The following is a 19,824-nucleotide window of genomic DNA, read 5'->3' as shown; positions in this document are numbered from 1 at the left end:
CACTGTACATTAACAACTGGAATTGAAATAAAAACTTGGAAGAAAACAAGCAAACAAATAAATACTAGCTCAAAAAAAAAAAAAGACTGATAAAAGCAGAAATCCATGAAATGGAGAAAAAGGAAAAAAGACAAAAATCAATTAAATCAAAAATTGGTTTCTTTTTTTCTTTTTTTTAGATATTTTTTCTTTCTTTTTTTTTTTAATTTATTGGACAGAAAGAGATCACAAGTAGGCAGAAAGGCAGGCAGAGAGAGAGGAGGAAGCAGGCTCACAGCGGAGCAGAGAACCGGATATGGGGCTTGATCCCAGGGCTCGATCCCAGGATACTGGGATCATGACCTGAGCCGAAAGCAGAGGCTTTAACCCACTTAGCCACCCAGGCACCCCTCTTTTTTTTGTTTTTTTAAAGATCTTATTTATCTATTTGACAGAGAGAGAGGGAGATCACAAGTAGGCAGAGAGGCAGGAAGAGAGAGAGGAGGAGGAAGCAGGCTCTCCGCTGAGCAGAGAGCCTGATGGGCTCGAACTCAGGATCCTGAGTTCATGACCCGAGCTTAAGGCAGAGGCTTAACCCACTGAACCACCCAGGCACCCCTCAAAAATTGGTCTCTTGAAAACACCAAAAAAATTGATAACCTCTAGCCAGAATGACTAAGAAAAAAAAAGAGAGAACATTCAATTACCAACATCAAGAATAAGAGAAGTATATCACTGCAGACTGTACAAATATAAAAGGATAGTAAAGAGATCATTAAGAAAAATGTAATGTCAATAAATCCCACAAGTTGGGTGAAGTGACAAATTCTTTGAAAGACACCTACCAAACCAAAGCTCATTCAACAAGAAACAGGTAATCTGAATAGTATCATATCTGTTAATAAGTTGAATTTATAGTCAAAAACCTTCCTAGAAAGAAAATCTCAAGTTGTAATGGCTTCATTTGTGAATTTTACCAAACATTTAAGGTAAAAATAATACCAGTTCCACACAAACTGTAGTAGGAAGTTAAAGAGGAGAGAATACTTTGAAACTCATGATACAAACATAACTAATTTTGTTCCAGACATCAGTTGTTTTTGGCTTCTTCTTACATATATATATTGAATTGTGTATACACACACACACACTTCTTACATGTACATTTTTGCTACTTCGTACAGGTATATAATGTATTTCAATTATATAAGAAAACTTCTAGTTCTATGCCTATCCAACAGCCAAAGCTTTTCCATCCATTGGATGGTGTTTTTATTATAAATGAACTTCAAGAGTGTTATCTCTACGATAAGGAAACACTTCTGAAACAGATTAGTTAGATTCCAATGGATTTCCAGAGTAAACAAATTTCAAATCAAACTCTACTTATGTATAAAACTCTTTTCCTTTTTAGCATATGAGCAAAAATATGCATGTATTTCATTAAAGTAAATATTTTTCAATTCACCTTAAAGAGAAGAATGAAAGCCACCTATCACTTTCTTCATAGGATGTGCCCATAACCACTATTTAATTTTGAAAAATATCCAAAGACATTGTTTCATCTTAAAGTTTAACCATATTTGAAGACTAATCTAACTTCACATAATATTCACTTTAAGAAGCACCCATAATCTTTGGATTTAACATAATTTTTATCTATTTATTTATGAAGCAAATACTATAGCCTAAGTTTTAAAAAGATTACATACTTTTTAAGTAAATATTTGATTAATGAAAATATGCCAATTCCTCAACTAGGAAACTTTTTTTTCCCCCCTAGGAAGAATAGGAAATTCAGGAAAAAAAATTTCCTTTAAAAGGCATAAAAATGCTCCAGATATTAATAATGAAATACTCTTCCAAAATATTTTTATATATTCCAAATGTTATATCAAATTAAGACAAATTATATCATATAAATTATAATAACATAATACATATATACATACTGTGTCCTGCTTTGGAATTTGGACTAAAACAGAAAGAAGTTGCTCTGTATCAAGAAATCTTGATATAACTGAAACAAATAAAAAACATGTGCATTTAAACATTGTGTTACAGTTCAGAATATAAACTATGTAAAATATTATCCTCAAATAAAAACAGAACAGTTCTACCTACAAACTTTTATCCGTTTTAATAGTCTTTATCTATCTTACATATGTCAGGAATAAAACAATAAATTATAATGGCCTTTCCTTAATTTTATTAGTTATAAGCTGTCTTCAAATATCTGACACTATTGATCATCCTTTCCTTCTAAAAACTATACTTGTCTGGCCTTTAGATGTTATTATAATTTTCTTCCCACGTTTTTGATTTGTAACTTTTCTTCATGATACTTAAGATTAGTTTAAAAACCCAGTTCAACCACTAACCATGTAACCTACAGAATTTACCTATCTTCTCTGAACTTTGGCTGTGTTCATTTTTGAAATGTAGATAGTAACATCTACCTCCCAGGGTTGTTGTGAGGAATAAGTTGGATAATATGTGTAAAGTACCTGGCACACACTAGAGCTCAAAACTGTTCTATTGTTCTTCTCAACTCATTTTCTAGCTTAAAGTATTCTCTAAAAACAAATTCATAGATAACTGTAATCCACCCCTTTTAAATATCTACAGTTTTTTCTAATCTTGCCATTTAACAGAACTTTTAAGGATGAACTCATTTCCTCATACTTAAAACACAGTAAGCTTTACTAATTTTCTCTTAATAACTCATTACTATTATCATCACTGAAATGTATGACCTCAGTTTTGTATAGACTTAACTGATACTTCACAAAATGGATCCAATCTCCTACATTTTTTGTTTGTTTGTTTTTTGTTTTTCAACCTGTTACTCTTAAAAAATCCAAAAAGACAAAAATTTTATGTCACTTTCTTCCTGTTCAAATGCAAAGTATCTTGTGGTATTTTTCAGTTTGCCTACCTCTAGAATTTTGTCCTTTTCTAAGTTGCTGCTTCTACAGTAATTAGCTATGTTAAAAGAATGTTTAAAAAATCACAGTAAATAGACTGAGTATACTAATATTATACTGTTCAGTAGGACATAATACTATTATGACATTTTACATGTAATTCCACTAACCAGACTCTCTTAAGCCCTCATATAGATTGGCCTCTCTCTTTTTTGGTCTGTTCTTCTTCACTTCCCTAAGTCTATCATAACAACCAGAATAATGTTTCTAAAATAAGGATTTGATCATATTATTCTCCTGATTTAATATCATCAGCTCCCTATTCCATACAGGATAAATTCCCAAATTTCTTACCATTATATAAAAGCCTTTTGCAAGCTAGCCCCAATCCTCATTTTCTGCCAGGCTTCAAGTCATAAGTAACTACTGGCCATGACTTGAATACAACAAGCTCTTTCATATCAATATTAAGTACAATGGCAGAAGCTTATATTAAGTCTATCTTCCCCCACCTTCCCAGAAAAAAAATGTTCCTAGAAAGTAATGACTGCTCAAGATCACAGCCAATGGCACCATATCAAGATATTTATCCCAGCCACTACATCCAAAAAAACATTGTTGTTGTCCTATATGCATCAGCATACCTTGCACAGGCAGGCCTTTGTTTTGAATACTATTTCTAGGATTCTCCTATTGTCAAAATCCTACCCATTCCCTAATATAGAACTGAAATATTATCAGGGCACACAGCTGGCTCAGTCCGGAGAGCACGTACTCTTTGATCTTGGGGTCACAAGTTCAAACCCCACATTGAGTGTAGAGATTACATAAATAATAAATAAATATTAAAAAAAAGAACTGAAATATTATTTATGGATCCTGTATTCTGCCTTATTCCCAGTTCACTTCTTTGTGTTCCCATAAAATACTCAATTATTATTGCATTGGTAGCACTGTATCATAATTATTTATTTAGAATTCTGTTCTCTATCACGACTGTAAGATCCTTGAGGACTGAAGCTTATAGCTTTATCTTCCTCATCTTTCTGTCACTAATACCTATAGGATGCCTACCATAAAGTCAGTACTAGGTAGTTGAGGGGTTTTTGTTGTTGTTGTTGTTGTTAAAGATTTATTTATTCCAGAGAGACAGAATGCATAGAAGCAGGGGGAAAGGCAGAGGGAGAGGGTGAGAGAGAGAAGCAGACTCCCCGCTAGCATCAAGCCCAACATGGGGCTCCATCTCACAACCCATGAGATCATGACCTGAGACAAAACTAAGAGACAGACACTTAAACTGACTGACCCACCCAGGTGCCCCTAGGTTGTTTTTCTTGTTTGTTTTTTTAATTTATTTTTTATTTTCAGCATAACAGTATTCATTATTTTTGCATCACACCCAGTGCTCCATGCAATCCATGCCCTCTCTAATACCCACCACCAGATACCCCAACCTCCCACCCCCCGCCCCTTCAAAACCTCAGATTGTTTTCCAGAGTACATAGTCTCTCATGGTTCTCCTCCCCTTCCAATTTCCCCCAACTCCCTTCTCTTCTCTATCTCCCCATGTCCTCCATGCTATTTGTTACGGTCCACAAATAAGTGAAACCATATGAAAATTGACTCTCTCTGCTTGACTTATTCACTCAGCATAATCTCTTCTAGTCCCGTCCATGTTGCTACAAAAGTTGGGTATTTGTCCTTTCTGATGGAGGCATAATACTCCATAGTGTATATGGACCACATCTTCCTTTTCCATTCATCCGTTGAAGGGCATCTGGGTTCTTCCCACAGTTTGGTGACCGTGGCCATTGCTGCTATAAACATTGGGGTACAGATGGCCCTTCTTTTCACGACATCTGTATCTTTGAGGTAAATACCCAGGAGTGCAATAGCAGGGTCATAGGGAAGTTCTATTTTTAATTTCTTGAGGAATCTCCACACTGTTCTCCAAAAAGGCTGCACCAATTTGCATTCCCACCAACAGTGGAAGAGGGTTCCTCTTTCTCCACATCCCCTCCAACACATGTTGTTTCCTGTCTTGCTAATTTGGGCCATTCTAACTGGTGTAAGGTGATATCTCAATGTGGTTTTAATTTGAATCTCCCTGATGGCTAGTGATGATGAACATTTTTTCCTGTGTCTGATAGCCATTTGTATGTCTTCATTGGAGAAGTGTCTGCTCATATCTTCTGCCCATTTTTTGATATGATTGTCTGTTTTGTGTGTGTTGAGTTTGAGGAGTTCATTATAGATCCTGGATATCAACCTTTTGTCTGTACTGTCATTTGCAAATATCTTCTCCCATTCCGTGGGTTGCCTCTTTGTTTTCCTGACTGTTTCCTTTGCTGTGCAGAAGCTTTTGATTTTGATGACGTCCCAAAAGTTCATCTTCGCTTTTGTTTCCTTTGCCTTTGGAGACATATCTTGAAAGAAGTTGCTGTGGCTGATATCGAAGAGATTACTGCCTATGTTCTCCTCTAGGATTCTGATGGATTCCTGTCTCACATTGAGGTCTTTTATCCATTTTGAGTTTATCTTTGTGTAAGGTGTAAGAGAATGGTCGAGTTTCATTCTTCTACATATAGCTACCCAGTTTTCCCAGCACCATTTATTGAAGCGACTGTCTTTTTTCCACTGTATATTTTTTCCTGCTTTGTCGAAGATTATTTGACCATAGAGTTGAGGGTCCATATCTGGGCTCTCTACTCTGTTCCACTGGTCTATGTGTCTGTTTTTATGCCAGTACCATGCTGTCTTGGTGATCACAGCTTTGTAGTAAAGCTTGAAATCAGGTAACGTGATGCCCCCCATTTTATTTTTGTTTTTCAACATTTCCTTAGCGATTCGGGGTCTCTTCTGATTCCATACAAATTTTAGGATTATTTGCTCCAGCTCTTTGAAGAATACCGGTGGAATTTTGATCAGAATAGCTTAAAAGTATAGATTGCTTTAGGCAGTATAGACATTTTAACAATGTTTATTCTTCCGATCCAAGAGCATGGAATGGTCTTCCATCTTTTTGTGTCTTCTTCAATTTCTTTCATGAGTGTTCTGTAGTTCCTTGAGTACAGATCATTTATCTCTTTGGTTAGGTTTATTCCCAGGTATCTTATGGTTCTTGGTGCTATAGTAAATGGAATCGATTCTCTAATTTCCCTTTCTGTATTTTCATTATTAGTGTATAAGAAAGCTATTGATTTCTGTATATTGACTTTGTATCCTGCCACCTTGCTGAATTATTGTATCAAACCAACTCCACACATAAGAAGGGAAATAATCAAGATTAGAGCTGAGATCAATGAGGTAGAAACCAGAGATACAGCGAACGTATCAATGAAACTAGAAGCTGGTTTTTTGAATGAATCAATAAGCTCGATAAACCATTGGTGACACTAATCCAAAAGAAAAGAGAGAAAGCTCAAATACATAAAATTATGAATGAAAAGGGAGAGATCACAACGAACACCAAGGAAGTAGAAACGATCATCAGAAGTTATTATCAACAATTATATGCCAATAAGCTAAGCAACCTAGATGAAATGGATGCATTCCTGGAAAACTATAAACTCCCAAAATTGAACCAGGAAGAAACTGACAACCTGAATAGACCAATATCTAGTAACGAGATTGAAGCTGTGATCAAAAACCTCCCAAAAAAGAAGAGCCCAGGACCTGATGGATTCCCTGGGGAATTCTACCAAACTTTCAAAGAAGAAATAACACCTATTCTCCTGAAGCTGTTTCAAAAAATTGAAGCAGAAGGAAAACTTCCTGACTCTTTCTATGAACCCAGCATTACCCTGATCCCCAAACCAGGCAAAGACCCTACCAAAAAGGAGAATTTCAGACCAATATCACTGATGAATATGGATGCTAAGATTCTCAACAAGATCCTAGCAAACAGGATCCAACAGCACATTAAAAAGATTATCCACCCTGACCAGGTGGGATTCATCCCTGGGCTACAAGTTTCAACATTTGCAAATCAATCAGTGTGATAGAACAAATTAATAAGAGAAGAGAGAAGAACCACATGGTCCTCTCAATTAATGCAGAAAAAGCATTTGACAAAATCCAGCATCCGTTCCTGATTAAAATGCTTCAAAGTATAGGGATAAAGGGAACATTCCTGAACTTCATAAAATCTATCTATGAAAGACCCACAGCAAATATCATCCTCAAATGATGGGGAAAAGCTTGCATCCTTCCCGTTGAGATCAGGACCACGACAAGGTTGCCCACTCTCACCACTCTTGTTCAACATAGTATTAGAAGTCCTAGCAACAGCAATCAGACAACAAAGAGAAATAAAAGGTATCCTAATAGGTAATGAAGAAGTCAAACTCTCTCTCTTCGCAGATGACATGATTCTTTATATGGAAAACCCAAAAGACTCCACCCCCAAACTACTAAACTCATAGGTTGTTGTTTTAATGAGATTCGGATTCTCCTATTTTAATAAGTTATAAAAATTACGTTCCCACCTTGCTCTGTTCCTGTTCCCCTACTTCATTACATGTTGAGATAAATTATAAACTGTCAAGATATAGAAAACATAGAAGTGTTTTAACATTTGTAGATGCAAATTTAAAACTGTCAGTTAAAAGAAATTATAAAATATATCAAAATTAAAGTTTCAAAGAAAACTCAAGTTTTTCATTAATATCACACCCTTTAAAACATAACCCTGGGAACAATAAAATACAATTTTCAAGAGGTTCAACAACAAATCAATAGTTTAACAAATAGGAATACCCGTTATATCCTAGCCTAGTACAGGAATCCTCCAACAAAGCATGCACTTACAATCCAGTAAGATAAGTGGCATAACAAGGCACTCCAGGAAGCATGTAGAAAAGGTACCTAACACAAACCTAGGGAGTCAGAAATGTCACATGAGTGACATCTAAGCTGGAATGGTAAAGGATGAACTGTCGTTAGTTAAGGAGTGCTTGGGAGAAGGCGTCACAGGGAAGGAAGAAAAAAGAGTCTAGGCAAATGTACAGACTACAAAGACTAAAAAACATGAGAGAATCTGCTCAAGTACCTGAAAGAAGTTTAATTCTATTAAAAGGCAGAATGGAAAGTGAGGAGTAGCAAGACATGCTGTGAAAGATGACAAGGAAAGAGTCATATAGAAGAGTCTGGATTTTATCCTAAAAGAAGTGAGAAGAGATTGAAGAATTTTATGCAAGTGTGTATGTGGTAGCCCCCAAAGTCATCTACGTCCTAATTCCTGGAATGTGCAAATACGTTACCTGATAAAAGAAACTTTGAAGATGGAGTTAAGTTAAGCATCTTGAAATGGAGAGATTAATCTGGATTATTTTTGGTTCCCTAAGTAATCACAAGAGTCCTTCGAAGAGAGTTGTAGGAGGATCAGTGACAAAGAGAGGATACAAGGATAAAAGCAGAGGTCAGAAAGTAGAAAAGATACTATGCTGCTGGCTTTGAAGATGGCAAAAGGCCCATGAGCCATCTACTGATCTGCACAGACTCTAGAAACTGGAAAAGGCAAGAAATAGATTTGTCCATAGAGCCTCCAGAAGGAATGTAGACTGCTAACATACTGATTTTTCCCAATAAAACTGATTTCTGACATCCAGAACTTAAGATAATAAATTCATGGTGTTTTAAACCACTAAATTTTTGGTAATTTGTTATGTTAACAATAAGAAATAAATACAGAGTGATATTCTCAGGATTATATTTTCAAAAGATCATTCAGGCTGCAGTACAGAGAAGACACCATAAAAAGAAAGATTGGAGGAGGGAGATCAAATAGGAAGTTGTTGCAATAATTCAATACATAGATAAATTTTTCCCAGCCCAGCAGCACTGGGGATAAAAGCAATGCATTCAAAGAGATATACATATAATCTCACTTACTTGTGGAACATAAGGAATAACATGGAGGACATTGGGAGATGGAACAGAGAAGTGAGTTGGGGGAAATTGGAGGGGGAGACAAACCATGAGAGACTGTGGACTCTGAGAAACAAACTGAGGATTTTGGAGGGGAGGAGGGTGGTGGGTTGGGTGAGCCTGGTGGTGGGTATTAAAGAGGGCATGTATTGCATGGAGCACTGGGTGTGGTGCATAAATAACAGATGCTAGAACACTGAAAAGAAATAAAATAAAATGGAGGAAAAAAGATATACAGAAAGAACTTTGCAGAATTTGATGACTGATTTCAGGTAAGAGAAGTGTTAAGAATGACTTCCAGGGGGGGTTGCGGGTAGCTCAGTTGGTTTAGTGCCTGCCTTTAGCTCAGGTCATAATCTCAGGGTCCTAGGATTGAACTCTGAGTTGGGCTCCCTGCTCATCTGGGAGCCTGCTTCTCCCTTTCCTTCCACCTGCCACTCCCCCTGCTTGTGCTATCTCTGTCAAATATATAAAACTTTTTTAAAAAATTAAAAAAAAAATGACTTCCAGGTATGTGGCTTGATAAAGAGGCTGGATGTAGAGCCCTTCACTGAAATCAGGAAGACTGACTCAGAAGGGAAGATAGTACTGTTTGGGTACACTGAATTTAAAATATTAGAGGAACATCTAACAAGTGCTCAGTAGGCAATAAGACAGATGGGGCTAAAGGTCTGTAGAGATATGTGGGTATGAGATACAGATTAGGAAGTCATGAATATGTGAGTGATAATTATAAAGCCAGGAAGGTAAGTCATATTTGAATACACAGGGTAAAAAAACAACCTAAGACGAATCTTTGAAGAGGCTTAGCATTTAGGGAATAAGCAAAGGAACAGAAATCTATAAAGAAGATGCAGAGGGAAATGAAAAGGCTCAAAAGTCTTTCCCTTTTCCATTTGAAAGAAAGGACTCCGATGTTTTTACTCTGTTATCTGATCAATGATAGAGCTTTCTGAGGATGTTCCAAGACAGTAAGTATTCAGTCCTGAGGTCTATTTGGAAATCCCTATAGGTAACAGTTTGAGGGAAATAACCAGTTGGTTCTGACTGGATATTAACGTAAACTTTTTTTTTATTATGTTCAATTAGCCAACATATAGTACCTCATTAGTTTTTGATGTAGTGTTCAACAGTTCATTAGCTGTGTATAACACCCACTGCTCATCACAACACGTGCCCTCTTTAATACCCATCATCCTGTTACCCTATTCCTCCAACCCCCCTCCCTTCTGTAATCCTCAGTTTGTTTCCCAGAGTCCAGAGTTTTTCATGGTTTGTCTCCCTCTCTGATTTCTTCCCATTCAGTTTTCCCTCCCTTCCCCTATGGTCCTCTGTGCTATTCTTCATGTTCCACATATGAATAAAACCATATGATAATTGTCTTTCTCTGCTTAGAGATAATATCCTCCAGTTCCATCCATTTCAACATAAATGGTAAGTATTCATCCTTTCTGATGGCTAAATAATGTTCTATTGTATATATGAACCACATCTTTATTCATTCATCTGTTGAAGGACATCTCGGCTCCTTCCACAGTTAGGCTATTGTGGACACTGCTGCTGTGAACACTGAGGTGCACGTGTCCCTTCTTTTCACTACATCTGTATCTTTGGGGTAAATACCTAGTAATGCATTTGTTGGGTCATATGGTAGCTCTATTGTTAACATTTTGAGGAACCTCCACACTGTTTTCCCAGAGTGGCTGTACCAGCTTGCATTCTCACTAAGAGTGTAAGATGGTTCCCCTTTTTCCACACCCTCACTAATATTTGTTGTTTCCTGTTATATAAACTTTTTTTAAAAATGAGTTTCAGAGCTAAAAAAGAAGGAAACTCCAAAGAAGTAGAAAGAAAATCAGGAGACTGTATAATTGCAAAAACAAAGAAAGGCAGTAATTCAATAAAAAGAGATATTTAGCAGTATCATGTAAGCTGGAGCTCAAATAAGAGAACTAATATGTGTCCATTAAATTTAACAATGAATCTTTAGGTGACTGTCTTAGGCTGAGTTCTTCAGAAGGAGATCTTGACATGAGGACTGATGTGCAATTGATTTATCAAGAATGTGCTTCCAGGGATATCTGGGTGGATCAGTTGGTTGAATGTCCAACTCTTTTTTTTTTTTTTTTTTAAGATTTATTTATTTGACAGACAGAGATCACAAGTAGACAGAGAGGCAGGCAGAGAGAGAGAGAGAGGGAAGCAGGCTCCCTGCTGAGCAGAGAGCCAGATATGGGACTCGATCCCAGGACCCTGGGACCATGACCTGAGCTGAAGGCAGCGGCTTAACCCACTGAGCCACCCAGGCGCCCGAATGTCCAACTCTTAATCTCAGCTCAGGTCTTGGATCTCAGGGTCATAAGTTCAAGTGAAAAAAAGGGGGAAAAAAGAATGTGTTTCCAAATTTAAGAAATAAAATAGATGAACATATGGGAGAGGGGAGAAAAGAGGGAGGGAAACCAATACTAAGAGATTCTTTTTAAGATTTTATTTATTTTTTTATCTGAGAGAGAGAGGGAGAAAGAGAGAGCATGCTTATAGGCATGGGGAGGGGAGCAGCAGAGGGAGGGGAAGAAGCAAAGAGTGATGAGCAGGGAGCATGACCCAGGGCTCTATCCTGGGACTCTGAGATCATGACTTGAGCCAAGAAAGACATTTAACTGACTGACCCACCCAGGCACCCAAGAGATTCTTAATGACAGAGAAAAACTGAAGGTTGATAGAGGGAGGTGGGGGGCGGGGAATGGTCTAGGTAGGTGATGGGTATGAGTACTGGGTATTGTATGTAAGTGATGAATCACTGAATTCTACTTCTGAAATCAATATTGCACTGTATGTTAACTAAAATTTAATTTTTTTTTAAAAACTTGCTTCCAAGAAAAATCGGGAGAAGAGAGAAGGATGGGGAAGGGAAAAAAAGGTCAAGCAGAAGTATAATTTCAGGCAAAGATCTATGGAAGGTACTTCAACTGATCCTATAGAAGAATTCTGGATTTAAGGGCTGCAAGGCTCTTTTGACACGCTTCTTGAAAGCAAAATGCTAATAGTCTGGGGGCAGGATTCCAAAGAGACTCCAAGTGTGGGCCAGGAGAAGCAAAAGCCACACGGAGCAAGAAAAGGGGTACACAGAAAGGTAAAAAGACAAGAGGATCTTGACAAAGAACCAATAACATTTGCTACAGTAACCATGACTAGAGGAATCTCACATAGTGAGCACAGAAATAGTACACTGAAATATTGTGAAAAGAAGATAGTGACTGCAGAAAATCTGTCTTTTGACAAGTTTACCTATGAATTGGGAGAGCAGAAAAATAAGGTGGTAGCTGGAGAAGGTAAAGTCCAGTGAGTTTGTTTGTTTGTTTGTTTGTTTTACAAAGATAGGAAAGACAGGAGGAAGAGAGGAAAAATATTAAAGATACAGGAGACAAATGAGTACAAAGGCAGTATCCAGAATATAGGTGGAGCAATTAACTACAGGCAGGAGAAGGGCAACTGCATATTTGGTCACAGAAAGTTTAAAAAGCTGATTATTGTTGGAGTTTGACTGACATTACATAATTAAATAACTTCATATTTTAGGCACTATGTATTACATGGAATGCCAGATATAGGTCAGCCAAAAAGATGTTGCGAACAAGAAAAGGAGTACTGTTAAAAATGTCTTCTTTGTGGGGCACCTGGCTGGCTTAGTCCTCCAGAGGTGCATGCAACTCTTGATTTCAGGGTTGTGAGTTTGAGCCTCATGCTCAGTGTAGAGATTACTAGAAAATAAACTTTAAAAAAAAAAAAAAAAGGCCTCTTTGTAGCTTGCTCAATGCCTCGTAGATTTTCATATACCAGAACACCAGGTGGAATGGTTGGGAGAGTAGAGGTATGAAAGATAGATCAAACTGCTAGGAACCAGGAATTGAACTAGGAGTGGTGCATATCTACTGTCCTTCTACCTACATATTTAAGAAGAGAGTTGTATTGCCATGCAAGTGAACAAATAGCCAGGTGCCAAAGGCGATTCTCTTACCTGATGTTATGGGGGTTGAGCTGTGTCCCCCAAAAAGATATTCTGAAGTCCTAAGTCCTGGTATCTAAACGTGATCTTTTTTGGAAATTAGATCTTCGCAGATGTAATCAAGTTAAAATAATGTTATTAGGCTGAACTTAATCCAATATGACTAGTATTCTTATAAAAAGACAATGCATTTTTTAATAATTTGTATTCATAAAATTAGGTGATATTCATTTACCTGACTGAAGTCCAAAAAAGAGTTCCTCATCCTGAAGTAGTTCTTGAACACAATCTAATCTCATGTTAATGGTTTCAATATCAACTAGAGGTTCTAATATATTAGAACGAAGCCTTCTACTTCCTCCAGGAGTCTTAGTATAATTTAGAACACCAAAGAGTGTGTGATTATTCCTTTGAAAACACAAATAAGGAAAATTTCATCAAGTATAAAAAATAAAATCCAAAGAAGTTACCAATTAACTTTTTTAAAGATTTTATTTATTTATTTGACAGAGATCACACAAGTAGGCAGAGAGGCAGGCAGAGAGAGAGAGAGGGAAGCAGGCTCCCTGCTGAGCAGAGAGCCCCATGTGGGCCTCCATCTTAGGACCCTGACATCAAAACTTGAGCGGAAGGCAGAGGCTTAACCCACTGAGTCACCCAGGCACCCCGACCATTTATCTTTCTAAATAATCCTTTAATCTACATTTGTGATTCTCAAACATTATAATGTGCATACAAATCACACAGGAAACTCTAAGTCTGAGATGAGGCCAAAGAATATATATTTCAATTAAGCTCCCAAGTATGCTATCAATGGACAATGCTTTAATTAACAAAGGGTAGACAATATCGTTTTGTATTAAATGATTTTTTTATAGCTCAGCTAAAATATTCAGACTAATATAAAATGTTGTAGTCCATGGCATTCCATCAATATTAGCAAGATATCAGTAATGTACCTTTTATAGGGGCAGAGCTTTCACACTGAAAAAAATAAATATTTAATATAGTCACTTTGTTCTAATTGAAGAAGTTAGAGAATTACAAACAAAGAGAAAGAAAATAATTTCAGGTACAGAAAGTGTTAAACAAATAGAACAGGACTGCATAGAGAATGACCAGGAGATTTCCTTAGTTAAGCTCGTTGATTGAGACCTATATGTACATTTGGTAGTTGAATTCAAAAGATATCCATGCAAAGATGATGATGGGATGGAAATGATGTTGGCAACTATGTTGAGAGTAGGTAACATATCGAACATTAAGTATGTGCCAGGCAATATTCCAGGCACTTTACATTTATTAATTTATTTAATTCTAATAACCACAGTGTGAAGTTGATGTTATATTTAACCACATTTTATAAGGAACTGAAATGCAAAGAAATTAACTAACTCGTCCAAGGTTTCCTAATAATTAAATAACAAGAAAAGAGTTAGTAGTTAAAAGGGGCCAAATAGAGGCACCTGGGCGGCTCAGTGGATTAAGCCTCTGCCTTCAGCTCAGGTCATGATCTCAGGGTCCTGGGATTGAGCCCCGCATTGGGCTCTCTGCTCAACAGGGAGTCTGCTTCCCTCTCTCTCTGCCTGCCTCTTTGCCTACTTGTGATTTCTCTATCAAATAAATAAATAAAAATTTTTTAAAAGAGGGGGGGCAAGTAGAACAGTAATTTAAGCCCAGGAAGGCTTTTTGGATCTAGAACCAAACAGAAGATCAAGGTCGGTGGGACTTTGCAAGTGAAAGAAAATGGAGGAAGATGAAGAAGCTGATAAAGGCCTGGACACAGAAGTTCTTGTAGGGCATGGTAAAGAGTCTGGACTCTATTCTACATGTAATGGAGCCACTGGAAGATTTTCAGCTGCAGAGTTCCAACATCTGATTTCTAGTTTAAAAGGATCACAGTCTGCCCACTGGATCAAGAAAAGACTAAGTGTAGGAGGGTAAAAAGAAGGCAGAGAAACAAGTTAGGGGCTATTATAGTAGTCCAGGCTAAAATGATGGAGGTAATGGTTAGGGTTGTAGCCTTGGAAATGGTAAGATGTGATCCAGAATTGGTATGTATTCCAAAGGTTGAGTCAGGGGATTTACTAGTGGACTGAAATGGGTTGCGAGGGGGTAGAAAACAAGAATGACTCTTAACTTAGTCATCAGACTAGCAGATTTTTGGTATTTCAATTTTTTTTAAGTAAACTTTTAGGGGGCTCGAACTCACAGCCTTGAAACCAAGAGTCATATGCTCTACCAACTGAGCCAGCCAGGTACCCTGGTATATCAATTTTTTTTAAGATTTCATTTATTTATTTGAGAAAGAGAGAGAATGAGACAGAGAGAGAGCATGAGATGGGAGAGGTCAGAGGGAGAAGTGGACTCCCAGCTGAGTAGGAAGCCCGATGTGGGGCTCGATCCCAGGACTCCAGGATCATGACCTGAGCTGAAGGCAGTTGCTTAACCAACTGAGTCATCCAAGAGCCCCTGGTATATCAATTTAAACAAATTTTTAGAGAACTACTCCAATCAAGCCTGGTCGGGGTGGGGGTGGGGTCATCACAGGCATTTACTTTTTGAGAACTGGACATCTACAGGAACCAAGGAAGTGAGCAGCATACCCAAACCTGCCACTTGCTATAGAAATCAAAGGGTGAAACTGCTCTGAACAGGTAGGTGACAAGTTTACGGAATGTTAGAGCTATCCAGATAGTTCAGCAGGTCGAATATCCATCTTTTAACCTGATATTCTTTGGTTCAAATCTGTGGAAAGACTTCTCAATTTTCACTTTCAACAATAATATGAACTCTTAGAGGTCAAATATCCTATCATGTAATATATAGCAGGAACTCAAGCAATGTTTAATAATGATAATAATAAATAATGATGAACTATGAAATGAGGCAGTTATAAAACACTTTGTGGTAATTACCAGCCTTAGTTGCTGACTCTCTATCTTACTCTTGTGTTACTATAACATAGAAAGTAAATGACAAGAGTAATTTTTCCAGATAGTATTATTTTAATTCTTTTTAAGTAGGAAGAAAAGAATATTATTCACTAAGCTGAAAAGGAATAAAGCCACAATTAACTATAAATTAAGGCTGTAATTTTAGACCATCCTCATTCAATGGAACTGCAAAGAAACTGAGGCCACTATACTGATGCATCACTAAAAGCATTATATACAGTAATAATACTAAAATAGTATCAATAGCACCTAGACAGATTTAAACTGCTCTTGATGATTAGAGTATAAGTGATTAACAAAATCAGACAGCTTTTGTTTCTAAGTTTGCAACAGCAAATAATGTCTGGCAATTCCACATAATGGAAAGTAAAGCCAAGATAAGAATACACAAAGTAACAGAGATATTGAAACAGCTATGGCTCTAAATTTGCACAGAGCACCTTAAGGTTTCAGTTCTCTAAAATGCTTGTTATTCCCTTCAATATTCTTAATACTAAAAATCATAATCACTTTATCCCTTTCATTGATGTCTAATGTTATATTTAATTACCAGAAGCTGATTATTTACTCCAAGCTTACTTATTCTGAACTTGCACTTTACCAATAATACTAAATAGCTTTAGTTTCCTTGCACATATCATACTGTTATAATGAAAATCATGGGGTGCATGAGTGGCTCAGTGGGTTAAGCCTCTGCTTTTGGCTCAGGTCATGGTCTCAGGGTCCTGGGATCAAGCCCCACATCGGGGGCAAGGGGGGGCGGTCTCTGCTCAGCAGGGAGCCTGCTCCCCTCCCCTGCCTGCCTCTGCCTACTTGTGATCTCTCTCTCTCAAATAAATAAACAAAATCTTGGAAAAAAAAAAAAAAGAAAGAAAGAAAAGAAAAGAAAGCCATGCCTTCAGGATGCCTGGGTGCAACAGTTGATTAAGTGTCTGCCTTCGGTTCAGGTCATGAGCTCGGAATCCCTGGATGGAGCCCCATTTTGGGCTCCCCACTCAGTGAGGAGTGTGCTGCTCCCTCTGCCTCTCCCCTCACCTCCCAACCCCCGGGCTCCTGCTTGTGCTCTCTCTCTCTTTCTCACTCACTCTCCCTCTCTAGTGAATAAATAAAATCTTTAAAAAAAAAAAAAAAGGAAAGGAAATAATGCTTTTAAGACTTAACTTTTCACCTTTTCTACTTCATCTGGATAACTTTTATATTTCAAAACTTACCTCAGGTATTATCTCCTCTAGAAAGCCTTTCCTAATTACTTCCTTTTTACCCTTAACCCTCTCTCTGCTATGATCCCATCATTGTTATGCAAATTTTATCACCATACTTAGTACACGTTAATAATACTGTCTTTGTGTTTTCTCCTCTAGACTAATTCCTCAAGGAGAAAAATCATAGCTCATTAATTCTTTGTCCCAAACTGACCCCTTATTAATGCATTTCTGCCTGACAACCACCATGTTGATTATTTTCTATTAACATGTTAATTCTACTTTAAGTAACCCACTATGAAATCTACAAACATTGTGTGTGTGCATGCATGTGTGTGCGTGTGTGTGTGTGCGTGCGCGCCTCTCCCTATCTCTTTATCTCTCATGCCTACCATCAATATTCCTGGTGCTCTAATTAAAGTTAATAAGAAACCAATAAAACCAGCAATCTAGTCATAGCATAGATCAAGTGATTCAACTATTCTTACTTTCTCAAATAATTACATAGCCCCTTAAATTTCCTGGACTTGATGCTTTTAAAGATACTTATTCTAATTTTGTGGTAATCTAGATACAGTATCTTCTTTTTATTGTGGTAAAACACACATAACATAAATTTTACCTTTTTAATCATTTGAAGCACATAATTCAGTGCTGTTAGATATACCCACAATATTGTACAACCACTGCCACTGCCCATTTCCAGAACTTTTTTGTCATCCCAAGCAGAAACTCTGAATCCATCAAACGGTAACAACTCACTCCCTACTATTCCAAGTTCCTGATCATTTTTGTCTACTGTCTCTATGAATTTGCCTAATCTAGATATCTAAGTGGAATTAAAAAATATTTTTCCTTTTGTGTTTGGTTTATTTCACTTAGTACAATGTTTTCAAGGTTCAAACATCTTGTGGCATCTATCAGAATTTCACTCATTTTTTTTTTAAGATTTTATTTATTCATTTGAGAGAGAAAGCCCAAACAGGGGGAACAACAGAGGGAGAAGGAGCAGACTCCCTGCTGAGCAGGGAGCCCAACACGGGGGCTCAATACCAGGACCATGAAATCAGGACCTGAGCTGAAGGCAGTCACTTAACAGACTGAGCCACCCAGGTGCCCCTGGAATTCCATTCATTTTTAAGGCTAAATGATATTCATTGTACATCATGTATATACCTGATTTTGTTTATCTAGTCAGTCATTCATTGATGGACATTTGGTTTATTTCCACCTTTTGGCTATTGTGAATAATGCTGCTATGAACACTTGTATGCAAGTAACTCTTTGAGTCTCTGCTTTCTTCTTAGTATATACACCTAGAAGTGGAATGATGTATCATATGGTAATTCTATGTTTAACTTCTTTGATGAGTCACCATTCTGTTTCAAAAATGACTGTACCATTTTACATTCTCATGATAAATGTACCAGGGTTCAAATTTCTCCATATCTTTGCCAATAGTTATTTTCTATTTACTTGATAATAACCATCTTAATGAGTGTGAAGTAGTTAATTGTAGTTTTGATTTGCATTTCCATAATGACTGTGCTTATTGGCCATTTGTATATCTTCTTTGCAGAAAAGTCCATTCAAGTCTTTGTCTATTTTGAAATGTACTGTTTGTCTTTCTTGTTTCATACAAATATCTTTTTAAAATTTGACTTTTGTGAAACATCTAAGCAGTTCAGCAACAATGACACAATAATTAAAGGTATGTTTATTCATTATTTATACATCAAACAATTTAAAGAAATGTAAAGTAACTATTCATAGAAAAATAGGACATAATAAAATATACTGATATATTTTTTAAGAAAAAAATTGGATGATCTTACCTACTGTCTTGATTATTAATTAGTAATTCAAGGTTTTGGGCTGATGATGAATCTATCATGGCTGTCTGTTCACTACCCTGGAAACAAATCTTCAGTGATTTTGGTGCATAAACTGAATTTTGAATAAATTCAACATATTTTAATAAAGCTGCAACAGCTGCAAGGCAGTAATACCTGAAAGGTGACCAATGAAACATCACTATAAATCTTTGGAATAAATAAAAAGTATTGCTATAAAAGAAAACATTTATTTCACCTCATTATTAGGAAAATTATAAATATTTGCATAGCATTGCTTAAATTCAAAGGGAAAAAGCACACTCAGTGCTCTTTACTTCTGAAAACTTGCTAAATAACCTCTAAACCATAAAAGTTCATAGAACAGACAATTTTCTGAAGTCTGACACTTAAGGACTCTAATAAATCACATGTTGGAAAACAATATTCAGTGGTGGTATGTGTCAATGTACCATTCTAAGAATTCAAATAATGTTGAAAAAGTCTGACAGAGTTAGGAGGTTCCTATGTATAGAAAAGTATGTTAGGATCTTGGTGAGCTTAGTCACTAGTACAACCTAACTCAAAGAAAGTATCTATTTAGTATGTTCTAAAAAATATCCTTTCTAGGGTGCCTGGGTGGCTCAGCCTGTTAAGCATCAGCCTTTGGCTCAGGTCATGATCTCAGGGTCCTGGCAGGGAGCCCAATGCAGGGCTCCCTGCTCAGTCAGGAGCCTGCTTCTCTCTCCCCATCTGCCCACTGCTGCCCCTGCTTATGCTCACTCTCTCTGTCAAATAAATAAATAAAATCTTAAAAAATATATCCTTTTTGAAAATATCATTCCCTGTCCTAGCTGAATCCCTTAGGAGCACATGTATGAAATAACAGGACTACAGCTCTGTGCCTCACATTTCTAGGTTACCCTGGCTACTTGAGTAAAGTGAGCAGCAACCACAACAGCAATAGATTATGACCAATTTGGAAAATTTCTA

At 37.0% G+C, this 19,824-nt stretch overlaps 1 protein-coding gene across 1 annotated transcript in view; it reads right to left on the bottom strand.

The window, feature by feature from the left end:
• MSH4 (mutS homolog 4) overlaps positions 1–19,824 on the bottom strand; it is a 104,889-nt gene that overhangs the window by 62,262 nt on the left and 22,803 nt on the right. Inside the window, exons 6-8 of the mRNA XM_004758171.3 lie at positions 18,835–19,008; positions 13,076–13,248; positions 1,932–1,999 (exon numbers count right to left, since the gene is read on the bottom strand). Coding sequence (XP_004758228.1) covers positions 1,932–1,999; positions 13,076–13,248; positions 18,835–19,008 — 415 coding nt within the window. The remainder of the gene's footprint in view (positions 1–1,931; positions 2,000–13,075; positions 13,249–18,834; positions 19,009–19,824) is intronic.

The sequence above is a fragment of the Mustela putorius genome, unplaced genomic scaffold (assembly GCF_011764305.1).
Source record: "Mustela putorius furo isolate JIRA1106 unplaced genomic scaffold, ASM1176430v1.1 tig00003853_pilon_pilon_pilon, whole genome shotgun sequence".
Classification (NCBI taxonomy): domain Eukaryota; kingdom Metazoa; phylum Chordata; class Mammalia; order Carnivora; family Mustelidae; genus Mustela; species Mustela putorius.
Note: the sequence above shows the minus strand (reverse complement) of the source record. Positions and strands in the feature narration are given on the sequence as shown.